This window comes from Python bivittatus, unplaced genomic scaffold (assembly GCF_059951505.1).
Source record: "Python bivittatus isolate LINGU-HERP-01145 unplaced genomic scaffold, Pbiv_v1 ctg000080_np1212, whole genome shotgun sequence".
NCBI classification, from domain to species: domain Eukaryota; kingdom Metazoa; phylum Chordata; class Lepidosauria; order Squamata; family Pythonidae; genus Python; species Python bivittatus.
This window is the reverse complement of record NW_028277035.1, coordinates 23,472,997-23,487,443: the sequence shown is the minus strand read 5'-3', so window position 1 is coordinate 23,487,443 and position 14,447 is coordinate 23,472,997. Positions and strand designations below refer to the sequence as shown.

The following is a 14,447-nucleotide window of genomic DNA, read 5'->3' as shown; positions in this document are numbered from 1 at the left end:
CAATTGTAGTAATAAGCTGTTGTGCTATGCCAGTGTTTTTCAAACTTGGCAACTCAGGTTCATCCTATGAAATAAAATGGTAGGAGATTCAGAACAGACAAAGCTCTTATTCTCATATTGCATAGTTAAATTATGAGGTTCTGTTTTACATAATACAGTGATGGCTGCCAACTTGGCTAACTCTGGGGACTAAACATATTCATGGAGGATATATCTATTAATGGCTGCTGGTCACAATGGTTACATATTAAACTCAATATTAAAGGCAATGAGTCTCAACAGATATTAGTGAACACAAAGGATACCTTTATTTTCATGTGCTGCTGTAGGTTTCCCAACGGCTTTTAACCAGCTACTATGTGAACAAGAAGGCTGTACTGTACTAGATAGCTCTTTGGTGTGAACCACACTTCTAAGGTGGTTGAGGAGGGCAGTCAAACCATTAGACTTCCTGTCATAGATGTTCACTTCTCCAACAACTTAATAGAAATTAAAAAAAGAACCCAGATCTATCACTGGAGACAGTGGAACAAATTCACTGAGAGAAAAGTGTTTAGCTCATAAGAAGCAGAGATAAAAATATTGACCAAGGTCTGACTTAAGGGCTATGAATAGACAATTATCTCTGTGCAATTGATACAAGGGTGGGAGAGTAATGTTCCAGAGAAATTCAATACAGACTTATTTTTCATTAGGTTTATGTTAAGAAGCTCTGCTGTTCACTTGTTCAATCTGGTTGTTTTTTAGAATCATCTTTATAATTAAAACAGCATTTTAATCTATCTAGGGGAAAGCATGAGACCTATGGCAAAATTTAAAGCTCCTCATGAGATTTCACACTATACAACTTCCCGTATACAACACATGTTCACTTTAAATTGATTGGAGGAGAGGAAATCCATGCAAAATATATGTATGATACTTTATTATGAAGATAAATGCATGCTAGTTAACAGCATATTACATGATTTGGATGTCAAGAAGCGCTATATCAATATATAGATTCTCTGAATTCATTTTCTGGACACAGTTTCTTGTGCCGTCCAACCAAATCCAACTAACTGTAATGGAACTTGGAGACTCTGATTCTATCCCCCCCCCTCAAAAGGGGGAAAGGACTATTAAATAGAGATAGTCTGATCTCTATTATCTGATATTGCATAGAAGGGTTTGAGCACCAAAGGAATACAAAGTTTTACAGTAAACCATCATATTTTAGAAGTAAATTATTCCAATTAGTTTCATAATAAAAGTATCTTGAAGGTCCATTATGAATGTAAACTATACAGTGGGGCAAAAAACTATTTAGTCAGCCACCAATTGTGCAAGTTCTCCCACTTAAAAAGATGAGAGAGGCCTGTAATTTTCATCATAGGTATACCTCAACTATGAGAGACAAAATGGGGGAAAAAATCCAGAAAATCACATTGTCTGATTTTTAAAGAATTTATTTGCAAATCATGGTGGAAAATAAGTATTTGGTCACCTACAAACAAGCAAGATGTCTGGCTCTCACAGACCTGTAACTACTTCTTTAAGAGGCTCCTCTGTCCTCCACTCGTTACCTGTAGTAATGGCACCTGTTTGACCTTGTTATCAGTATAAAAGACACCTGTCCACAACCTCAAACAGTCACACTCCAAACTCCACTATGGCCAAGACCAAAGACCTGTCGAAGGACACAAGAAACAAAATTGTAGACCTGCACCAGGCTGGGAAGACTGAATCTGCAATAGGCAAGCAGCTTGGTGTGAAGAAATCAACTGTGGGAGCAATAATTAGAAAATGGAAGACATACAAGACCACTGATAATCTCCCTTGATCTGGGGCTCCATGCAAGATCTCACCCTGTGGGGTCAAAATGATCACAAGAACGGTGAGCAAAAATCCCAGAACCACACGGGGGGACCTAGTGAATGACCTGCAGAGAGCTGGGACCAAAGTAACAAAGGCTACCATCAGTAACACACAATGCCACCAGGGACTCAAATCCTGCAGTGCCAGATGTGTCCCCCTGCTTAAGCCAGTACATGTCCGGGCCCGTCTGAAGTTTGCTAGAGAGCATTTGGATGATCCAGAAGAGGATTGGGAGAATGTCATATGGTCAGATGAAACCAAAGTAGAACGTTTTGGTCTAAACTCAACTCGTCGTGTTTGGAGGAGAGAGAATGCTGAGTTGCATCCAAAGAACATCATACCTACTGTGAAACATGGGGGTGGAAACATCATACTTTGGGGCTGTTTTTCTGCAAAGGGACCAGGACGACTGATCCATGTAAAGGAAAGAATGAATGAATGGGGCCATGTATCGTGAGATTTTGAGTGAACACCTCCTTCCATCAGCAAGGGCATTGAAGATGAAATGTGGCTGGGTCTTTCAGCATGACAATGATCCCAAACACACCGCCCGAGGAACGAAGGAGTGGCTTCGTAAGAAGCATTTCAAGGTCCTAGCCAGTCTCCAGATCTCAACCCCATGGTAAACCTTTGGAGGGAGTTGAAAGTCCGTGTTGCCCAGCGACAGCCCCAAAACATCACTGCTCTAGAGGAGATCTGCATGGAGGAATGGGCCAAAATACCAGCAACAGTGTGTGAAAACCTTGTGAAGACTTACAGAAAACGTTTGACCTCTGTCATTGCCAACAAAGGATATATAACAAAGTATTGAGATGAACTTTTGATATTGACCAAATGCTTATTTTCCACCATGATTTGCAAATAAATTCTTTAAAAATCAGACAATGTGATTTTCTGGATTTTTTCCCCCATTTTGTCTCTCATAGTTGAGGTATACCTATGATGAAAATTACAGGCCTCTCTCATCTTTTTAAGTGGGAGAACCTGCACAATTGGTGGCTGACTAAATACTTTTTTGCCCCACTATACATTCTTAAATTCATAAATCATAAATTCTCCGTTTGTAACTAGAATCCTCTGCCCTCACAGCCTTACAATATTTTTGCACAATGTTGTCATGCATACATACAGTTCATCCAGAAGAACTGGGGGATTGACAGGGCAGCTGTCTGGAGTGCTTTCCTGTCAGTATGTTGTTTAGCTCGTGCCATTGGGATGTTAGCTATCATATGCCAGGGCATATGTCACTGAAACCTTCCTATCCAAACATGGGCAGTTTGGCACAATGATACATAGTACTCTTGGAACAGCTATTGGTAGGCACTTTATAGTATAATCCAAAACCAAGAATACATTCACCAGTTGACATTCCTGATTCAATGTGCCATATTTTTAGAAAGGATATTTAATAGAAATAAACTATCTAGAATCATTTGAAAAGCTATGCAAATTTTGTTCAAGCCAAGAATTGTAGATTTAAATCACCTTTTTAATGGATGGCTCTACATCTTCAGACACATGATGAGAAAGGGAAGTAAGTATGACAACAAATGACAACAGGTAGAACAACCAGTCTTAGAATTGGCAATGAAGATATTGAAATGGTGGACAGCTTCTGCCTTTTAGGATCAACCATCAACAGTAAAGGAACAACAGTCAAGAAATAGTAAGCTACAAACTAGCACTTGGTAGAGCAGCCATGAAGGCCTTGGAAATTCAAAGGCCGTGACGTGTCTGTACCTACAAAGATCGGAATTATGCAAGCCATGGTATTCCCTGTGATACTATATGGAAGCGAAAGTTGGACTTTGAAGAAGTAGAATAGTAAGAGTATTGACTGCTTTTGAACGTTGGTGTTGGAGAAGACTCCTGAGAATACCGTGGACAGCCAAAAAACAAACCAATGGATCATTGACCAAATCAACCCAGAGTGCTTACTCGAGGCACAAATAACCAGGCTCAAATTATCATATTTTGGACACATTATGTGAAGACCTAGCTTTCTAGAAAAGGCTGTAATGTGGGAAAGGTGGAAAGAAAGAGAAGAAGAGGATGACTAGCAGCAAGGAGGATGGACTTAGTTACAGTGGCAATGAGTGCACCATTGGGACACCTGAAAGACCCAGTTAGGGACAGATAATCATGAAGAAGATCTATCTATGTGGTCACTAGGAGTTGAAAATGACTTGATGGCACATAATCAATCACAGTTAATGCATCTCATATCTGGAGTATGAATGAATTCATCTTTTTGAATGCTCATGTGTTCAAGGGGATACAATTTACATAAAATCCTTCATAACGAAAGTACAGCTAGTCCTTGACCTACGACTGCAGTTGGGATCAGAATTTCCATCACTAAGCGATGCAGTTGTAAAGTGCAACCGCATCGCTTAATGATGGCAATCTCTGCAGTCCCAGTTGCCGTTGTTAACTGAATCCCACAGTCGTTAGGCGAGGCAACTTCCTGCCAGCTTCCCACAACCAAAGTCAGTGGGGAAGTCAACAGGAAGTTGCAAGTCCCAGGCCCACAGGCAGGTAAGTGGCTGTTGCCAGGTGGGGGAGGGAGCGAGGGAATGCATGGGGGTAGTAGTAGAGGGTCAGGGAGAATGTGCAAGAGGCGCAGCACTGGGAGGGTGTGCAAGGATGCAAAGGAGGGTCAGTGAGGGTGCATGAGAGGTGCCGCATGGGTCAGGGAGGGTAGGGTGCACAGGAGTATGGCATGGGTTGGGGAGGGTGCACAGAGTTGCATGAATGGCCAGCGAGGTGCAAGCACAGAGGGATTGGGGAAGGGTGCGCAGGTGGGGAATGCTTACCCCAGTGACTTGCGATCTTCCCTGCCGGCTTCCCCATTGACTTTCTGGGGAAGCTGGCAGGGAAGGTTGCAAATGGCGATCACATGATTGGGGGCATTTGGCAACTGGTCATAAGTGCAAGCATGTTGCCAAGCACCCAGATCGCAATCACATGACCACGGGGGCGCAGGGACAGCCAGAACTCTGAGGACCGGTCGTAACCACCATTCATTCAGCGCCGTCGTAATGTGGAACAGTCACTGACCAAATGGTCGGAGGTCGAGGACTACTTGTAATCCCAACCTTCCTCAAATATGGTAATTCCAAATCTTTATCCAAAATACAAGTCTATCCACTAAGAGTACAGTGTGAGCGCCACAGAGGATTACCAAGATAGTTCAATCCTCAATCACAAAGTGGGTTGCTTAAACTTAAAATCATACCTTACAAGTCTTTTTAAGTGTTTATCTAAGCAAAAGAAGTGATTCCAGTATGTCTTTTGGTTTTTTTTTTTTAACAGCTATCATATTCAGAATATGTTTTTGTAATTTTTCTTCAAAAACATTACACAGGCAGATTAAAAGAAAGCAGGCATTTTTGTTTTGTTTTTCTACTCCTTACTGCTAATAGCTACAATTGTTGTATGGCATATAGACACATTCACATCACACTATTCCCTTCTGGGTTAAGAAATATTATGCAAAGTGCAGAAAAGGAGTAAGGACTAGTAAGCCAAAAAAAAAAAAAATTAAAGGCATGAGGTAAGAACGTGATAATAAACTATAACTGAATACAGAAAGCTAAGGAAATGACTTTAGGGAAAACATTCAGAAGCCATTTCAAAAACAAAAACTTCAGAAGCATGCCCATGCCTCCTGGGAAAGGAGAAAGTATTAGGTAGAGTCTGAGGCTGGCTCCTCCCTAACTTGCCGGGTTATAAGAGGGAGAGAAAGGAATAAAAAAAGCAGGCCTGCAAGGTTCTGTTAAAAGAGCCTATCTCAATAAAGTTTAATTCTAGTCTTCTTGTTGAGTCAGTTTCCTGATTTGGACAATCTCAAAGGGCTGACACTAAATCAAGTTTACACCATCACAATTCACTATATGGTATAACCTGAGAAATCTTACATTATGAATGTGCAGCTTGTTTAACATGTGCATGAAGACTGCATCTATGCCTGATGTTTGGAAAAATGCTGTTTTTGTTCCCTATACAAAGAGAAAGGGAGCAAGAGTAAATGCAAAAGTTCAAACGTTATTTGTGTAGTGCAACAACGGCAGGAGAATTAGTTTATTTAATTGAACCTATGATGATGCTTGCTAGAATTCTGTCTAAAAGCTTATAGGATGTGCCAATAAGCACAATGTGGGAAGCACAGTGCAGATTTATGACAGGCAGGGGATATGCAGACCATTTTTTTGCTCTTCACTAAGAAATATATGAATGTCAGAAAGAAAATTCTATTGTCATTTGTTGATTTAGAGAAAGTATATCATAAAATGAATAGGCTTGAATTGTGGATTTTTTTGTGGAAATAAGGAGTTGGAGATTGGTTGCTAAACAAGCTAAGAGTAGTTCATGATGAAAATAAAACGTGTGAGAATAAATGGAATGCTTAGGAAATGGTTCAATATAGTGAAGGGGGTAAGAGAAGAAGTGTGATGTCACTTTGGTTGTTTAATGTATTTATGAATACATGTATAAAGAACATTTGTGCTGATATTAGGGGTGTGTTGTTGTATGTATACTTTAGTATATAGATGATATATGTGAATGTGAATGTCTGAGAATGTGAATGATTTGCATGACTGCATGATGCAGTTCAGAAATTTGGATCCTAAAATTAACATATCAAAGACCAGGGTTTGAGAGGGAACACTGAGTGAACAATTGCAAATTATACATAAATGACAAAAAAGCTAGACTAGGCAGATGAATCTATGTACTGTACTAGGTAGAAAGCTTACTAAAGCTGGGAAAATGGGTGGACAAGTTTTAAGATGTTCAAATGCTGGTAAAAAGGTAACAGATAGTATGGGATCTGTTGCAAGGAATAAATGACTGAAAGAATAAAAATTGGCTATGTATAAGAGCATTCTTATGTCCACTTTTTTATATGGAGGTGAGAGTTAGGTACGTGGACAAAAGCAAAGAAATTGAATGTGTTTGGAATGTAATACTTAAGAAGTGTATGTGGTAAAACACGAAGAAATAGGGACAAAAATTAACGAAGATAATGTCATTAGTGGGAAATGGCCACTCAAAGGACCAGGAAAGTATATAACAAAAGATAAACAAAATTCTGGGCATTTAATTTTAGATGTTGAAGAATGACCCTGATATTTATCTACTCTATGCAATGCCCTGAAATGATGGTATAGAATTGCAACTTAAAAAGAAGAAACTAAGGAAGGAGATAAAAGATTCCACATAAAAAAGATATCACCCTCAAATTATGCTATTTGGCAACAAAGAAAGATGAAAATAAAGATTCAGCAAAAATAAGCATATTAATTTGCCTGAGAGCAGCTTCTTCACTTTCATCCCACAACCAAACTAGAGGAAAAAGATGTGTCAAACATCATCCGTGTGGGAGGATTCAGCAAGATCTCACAATAAAGGCCAATACGCAATCTGGAGGCCCACATTATGGCTTCCAATTGTCTTTAAGATAATTCAGTATACTATTGCTTTACCATCTCATTGTTTTAAATAAAGTATCAGAAGGAACTCTAATTCTGGACTGAAATCTGGAAAGGCAAACAGACACATACAGACACAGATACTTACTAATTGCTCCTGTAAAGGTTGGCTGCGTAAGGTCTTTTGGCACCTTTCTGTAGATATCAAACCTGAAAAATATATCAAAAAGAATCCACAAACATTATAAAACATGTGGAACATTTCATGATTCAGAGTCCACAATACTGCAATTTTTTCCATTAACGGTTCCAACATCATCATTCTTCATTTTACACTAGAGTGCAAAACTCTCTTTTTTGTTCTCTTGTGGAAGTGAACCACTGGGGGTTTTTTTTTAATTACTTCTATGGCCAGTCAAGTCTGATGATTAGATTGGGGGAAGCGAGAGTGGGTAGAGTTTTCCTGCTTCTCCACACTCACTCATTAAGCCAAAAAGCAGAGCCCTTAACTGTGCTCACTAGTGAGTTGGTTCACTTTACTATACAAGGTGCAAGAGAAGCCATCAACAGCTCTCTACCAGCCTCTTATTCATATCACCCCACCCCATCTGACCTATTCCATTAAGAGTTCTTTCAAGCAGACCAGGCTGGGCAATATTTTGTCACTTCACTGGCTATCTGGAGGCTGCAGAATGATTTCCACTAATGTGATGGCATTCCAGAATTTCAGAGGCACAATTACTGGCCATTTGGGGAGTGGGGAAGTTGGAGAGGAATTAAGGATGGAAAAGGGAGAGGTTTACTTCCAGAAAGGCCTCCTGCTTACATTTCAAGACTTTAAAAAAAAAAAATCACTTCTCCAAATGGGTCATTTTGCTGCCGAATACTGAGAATGCAATCTCAGCCAATTTGCAAGTCACCACTTAAGCAGGGCGACGGCCGCGCGGGGTGGGGTGGCTGCTCTGTCCGCGGAGGATGGCGCCGGGCCCGTGGGTATCCCTGCCTCCCCTCACCCACCCACCCACCGACGCACGCCTCGTCTCTCGGCAGGGACCGGATGAGCCAGGGGGACTCCAACCCAGCGGCGATGCCCCACGCCGCGGAAGACGTGCAGGGCGACGACCGGTGGATGTCCCAGCACAACCGGTTTGTCCTGGACTGCAAAGACAAGGAGCCCGATGTGCTGTTTGTGGGGGACTCCATGGTTCAGCTGCTGCAGCAGTACGAGATATGGCAAGAACTTTTTTCACCATTACATGCACTGAATTTTGGGATTGGGAAGACACTACAGGACATGTTCTGTGGAGACTGAAGAACGGTGGACTGGAAAATATTAAGCCCAAGGTCATTGTTGTTTGGGCTGGAACAAACAACCATGAAAACACAGCAGAGGAAGTAGCTGGTGGAACAGAGGCCATTGTGAGACGGATCAATACACGGCAGCCCCAGGCTAAGATTATCGTACTGGGCCTGCTCCCTCAAGGTGAGAAGCCAAACCCGCTGCGGCAGAAGAACTCCAAGGTGAACCAGCTCTTGAAGGCTTCCCTGCCAAAGCTGGCCGGTGTCCAGCTGCTGGATGTGGATGGAGCCTTTGTGCACTCGGATGGCACCATTTCATGGCACGACATGTTCGATTTTCTGCATCTGACAGGTGCTGGCTACCCTTGGTATCTGCAAACTCCTCCATGAACTCATCATGCAGCTGCTGGAGGAAACCCCAGAAGAGAAGCAGGCAACTCTGGCCTGACAGCCTCCCCACCCCACCCTGTCCCAGCTCCATCAGCCCAGTTCTTTTTTCCATGGCTCTACTGAATCCTCACTCGATGTGCTTTCCATTGTTGAATGTAACTGGGTGTTGTGTTTAGCACTGGAAAGGGAGATGGAGGGTAGCATGGCTAGTGTCACGGCGTGTAGCTGGCCAAAGGAGTCCAAAGGCCACTTTGGTCACTTGGCCTGAGCAGGCTTATTCTAACGGAAGCAGTCGTTTCTCGCTCATGGTGTGAGCATCCTTGTCAGCAACCTGCTGGCTTATGTTCTGCTGTCACTACCATTCCTCCCTCCTCGGTGTCCAGGCTGTCAACAGTGCTGAAATGCCTGAGCTCACTGGCTGCACTCACATTCCACCACTTAAGCAGCCCATAAGGCAATGAACCTATTCTGGGATGAATCCTTGCAGGTGAGAGTTTATTGGACTGAATTAATTTTATTTAAAAAATACTCAGTCTGGAATGCTGAGGAGAATGTTTCTCCGTAAGAATGCCAATTTTCTATTTCCATAGGGAATCTACAGTCATGTGAAAAAGAAAGTACACCCTCTTTGAGTTCTATGGCTTTATGTATCAGGACTTAATAAAAATCATCTGGTCCTTAGCAGTTCTCAAAAGTAGGTAAATACAACCTCAGATGAACAACAACACATGACATATTACACCATCTCATCATTTATTTTACAAAAAGAAAGCCAAAATGGAGAAGCCATGTGTGAAAAACTGAGTACACCTTATGATTCAATAGCTTGTAGAACCACCTTTAGCAACAATAACTTGAAGTAATTGTTTTCTGTATGACTTCATCTGTCTCTCACATCATTGTGGAGGAATTTTGGCCCACTCTTCTTTACAACATTGCTTCAGTTCATTGAGGTTTGCGGGCATTTGTTTATGCACAGCTCTCTTGAAGTCCTGCCACAGCACTTCAATCGGGTTGAGGTCTGGACTTTGACTGGGCCATTGCAACACCTTGATTCTTTTCTTTTTCAGCCATTCTGTTATAGATTTGCTGGTGTGCTTGGGATCATTGCCCTGTTGCATGACCCAATGTCAGCCAAGCTTTAGCTGTCGGACAGATGGCCTCACATTTGACTCTAGAATACTTTGGTATACAGAGGAGTTCATGGTCGACTCAATGACTGCAAGGTGCCCAGGTCCTTGGCTGCAAAACAAGCCCATATTATCACCCTTCCACCACCGTGCTTGATGGTTAGTATGAGATGTTTGTGCTGATGTGCTGTGTTTGGTTTTCGCCAAATGTGGTACTGTGCATTATGGCCAAACATCTCCACTTTGGTCTCGTCTGTCCAAAGGACAGTGTTCCAGAAGTCTTGTGATTTGTTCAGATGCAACTTTGCAAACCTAAGCCATGCCACCATGTTCTTTTTCAAAAGAAGAGGTTTTCTCCTGGCAACCCTTCCAAACAAACCATACTGGTTCAGTCTTTTTCTAATTGTACTGTCATGAACTTGAACATTTAACATGCTAACTGAGGCCTGTAGAGTCTGAGATGTAACTCTTGGATTTTTTGCAATTTCTCTCAGCATTGCACAGTCTGACCTTGGGGTGAATTTGCTGGGACGTCCACTCCTGGGAAGATTGGCAACTGTCTTGAATGTTTTTCACTTGTGAATAATCTTCCTCACTGTAGAATGATGGACTTTAAATTGTTTGGAAATGGCCTTATAACCCTTCCCAGATTGATGAGCAGCAACAATTGCTTCTCTAAGATCATTGCTGATGTCTTCACTCTTTGGCATTGTGTTAACACACACCTCAATGCAAGACCAACAAACTCCTAAAACATCGGCTTTTATAGAGGCAGTCACACTTGCTGGTGATCAATTAATCAAGGGCATTTGATTAGCAGCACCTGGCTGCTACTTAGCCTCTTCATACCTATGGAAGCAGTAAGGGTATACTTAGTTTTTCATACATGGCTTCTCCATTTTGGCTTTCTTTTTGTAAAATAAATGATGAGATGGGGTGATATGTCATGTGTTGTTCACCTGAGGTTGTATTTACCTACTTTTGAGAACTGCTAAGGACCAAATGATTTTTATTATGTCCTGATACATAAAACCATAGAACTCAAAGAGGGTGTACTTTCTTTTTCACACAACTGTATATTAGGAATTAAGAAATGAAAACAATGTTGATGACCAGTTACAACAGTTATGGATTACTGTTTGTAAGAATCTCTGTCATATACAGTATAGTGAAGTACCTTAAAAAGCTATAATCAAATGAGAAAAAGCCCCTTCTCTGAGGAGTTAAAAAGTCAAATTACACCCGGGCAAGGAAAACAAAAGTAAAAGAAGCAACAGACAAGGTTTAAAAAATGCCAACTAATACATTTAAAATTGTTTCAGAGATTTTCAGGATAACGGTATTGAAGGGTAAAAGTCTGCTTTTCTCCAGTCTTCTCTTTATCTCTATATTATCTTTTTCTATATAGATTTCTGGTCCTCCACACACTTGTAACATATTTATATTGGGTTTAAGAAATAACCATTGTATGGGAGGGAGACTGTTATTTGGTTTTCTGTAGATAGGCTGGCATCTTAAGTAGACTACATGTCTATTGTACAATTCTATAAACTGTGTACAACTCAGCCAATTTTTTCATAATTGGCAACAACTCCTTTGCTTAAAAAAATGAAAAACTAAACACTTCTAAAAATAAGATTTGTACTTCTTCATCAGGCCATAGTGTTGCCTAAATTTAGTCATCAAACCCAAGCCAGTGGTCCTGCATCTCATTATGACAAGAAATCATTATGCCCAGCTGCCTAAGCAAGGCCTATTTCCAAATGAGACAAAAAGTCGCCTTTAGTTACAATATATAGGACACAGTCCTGCTTTAACACAAAAAGTTCTGAAGAACTTTTTTCTTGCCTCTAGAATACTGACCTACAACTGAAAAAAAGGTCCAGTGCAGCTTCTCCGGAATCAAAGCCTACATAAAATCCATCCAACCTTTGTGAGAACTGTCAAGAAGCTATTTCTCTACTAACGTTCAGCAAATCAAAATCTGGAAAGAAATTGATCTAAAATAAATCTTCAAGAACACAGAGAACACAGCAACACTTGAAATTGCAACACTAATAACAGAAGCTTATCCCAGCTTCCACCTTCCAAGAATATGGGACAATGGAGTATCTATGGGCAAAGCAGTACAATCTTCATACAAAAACAAAACACACCCTCTAGTTCATCTCTAAACCTTAACTGTGTCCATACCATGGAGAAAAATGCAGTTTAAAACTCATAGACATCTCCCCTGATGTTTTATGTATGCCATTTCAGCAGGGCACTTACTTTAATGGAATATTTTTAAAGAAAACAAGATAGTTCCAAAAAAAGAAAAGTAAAGCACACGAACAAAAAGATTGGGCCAAGGATTATATTGATTTAGGATGTAATCCTACACACACAAACACACACAGGGACCCATATATATAAAACAAGAAGACATACTTATATTTCATGATGTGTCTGATTAACAGTGTAATCTAGGACTCATGCACAGCAGCATTGCATCCTTTTTTGAATTAATTATTTTTATTGATTTCTTGTAAACTACAAATAAAAGTTAAAAAAAATAAAGAAAAATATAAATATAGCCTGGCTCATTATTGTCATTAAAGGTGATGGTTTTCTATAATCCTGCTTTAGTTTATGACTTAATTGGGGAAAGATAATACATTTAATTATTTGTGACCCAGATATTCTATGCCAAGAATCCCAGCACAAACAACCTGACTTTCAATACACGTTCTCACACTGAGAGAGGCAGGAAACTGCAAATTAAAACAAAAATGTTCAAGAGGAGGGCACATCGAAATAAAAGAAGGAAAAATAAAAGCTTATTCTTCTTGTTGTTGTTATTTAATTAAATTTATATGCTGACCAACTCCCAACAACTCTGGGCAGTTTATGAATGATTTTAAAACATGACAATAAAAACAACAAGAAACAGAAAAGGGTAGAGATGGCAGAATAACAACTGGGTGAAAACAAAAGAAAACAAGCTTCAGTCATCCCCACCAAAGCCGGGGCAAAGAGTCAGATCTTAAGGCCCCTCTGAAATATCAACAGGGTGGGGGCCATTCGGTTCTTGGGGGAACCTCATTCCATAGAGCAGACACTGCAACAGAGAAGGCACTTCCAGGGTCCTAATAGATGGCATTGCTTTACTGAAGGAACCCAGAGTGCACCAACCCTGTCAGATCAAATCGGCCGGGCAGATACTATGGGAGATAGGTGGTCCCACAAGTACCCAGGCCCTATGCCAATACTATTCACCTCCATAGCTTTTGGCAACTACGTTATTCTAAGTCATCTTGACTTTTCAGTCTAATGGTTACATTCATACACACACACACACGCACATGCACACATATATATATAAGGTTTGTGGAAGAAGCTACATCAATGACACTGAGCTGGAGTGTGGTGGCACTTGTATTTCAGCATGCTGATGGCACTCAGTTCTACATTTCAACGCTTCTCCCTCTGTCCTCAGATAAAATCACAGAGTTGGAAAGAACCCTGAGGATAATTTAATTCAATTTCCTACCTTCAAAGTAGGAAAGTGTAGGAAAGTAGGAAGTGCAGGATCTACCATGGACAGCTCTGACAGATGAGTGTTAGACCCATGTTAAAAAATTCTATCTTCCAAACCAGTCTACTCTATTACCATGTAACTCGCACCATTAGAAAGTCTCCACTAAAGTTTAGCTAAAATCTATTTCCCTTCAAATTCCAATCCATTGGTTCTAGTTGTTGTTTTTTTTTTCTCTGAAACAAGTTAAGCTCCATTTTCTGCATGGCTACCTTTATCACATCTCTTCTCTCCATACTAAATAAAATAAGATCTTTCTGCCATTCTTTGTATGATCAAGTGTCCATCACCCTCATCATCCTGATGATTGTTTTCTGGATGCGCTTGTATCCTATTTGACTGAGGGATAGAAAGTGAATTGGAAGTCACTTGATGCAGTTTCCATTGTAAACTATAGGGCCTGTCAAAAGCAGTCTATAAACATTATTTAACACAATAATATTTATTAGACATCTAAAGATCAAGCTTTTCCAGTCCAGTTTATAGTGGTTTCAAATTGAGGACCTCTTTTAAGTTGTCAGTGAACTCCTACCTTTCAAAGCACATCAGTCTCTCTTTGGAACATTTCTAACATGACACATTTCCATGCCAGTAGATGGGCGGGAAGTTTGGAGAAATACTTATAGATCACATATACATACAAACCTGGAGTCACCACATGAGAAATTTACTACATGAACAAAAGCCTGTAGCATTTGATATTCTCAAAGCTACATATATTTTTTACAGCCTGATTCATCTTTCCTCTCATTTAAAATA

General features: G+C 40.4%; 1 protein-coding gene and 1 pseudogene across 1 annotated transcript in view; one reads left to right on the top strand and one right to left on the bottom strand.

Annotated features, from left to right (window-relative positions):
- Window positions 1-14,447, bottom strand: part of ERGIC1 (endoplasmic reticulum-golgi intermediate compartment 1) — a 98,887-nt gene that overhangs the window by 55,975 nt on the left and 28,465 nt on the right. Inside the window, exon 2 of the mRNA XM_007425877.4 lies at window positions 7,441-7,502. Within this exon, the coding sequence (XP_007425939.1) occupies window positions 7,441-7,502 (62 nt within the window). The remainder of the gene's footprint in view (window positions 1-7,440; window positions 7,503-14,447) is intronic.
- LOC103066438 (platelet-activating factor acetylhydrolase IB subunit alpha2 pseudogene) lies at window positions 8,328-9,044 on the top strand (annotated as a pseudogene).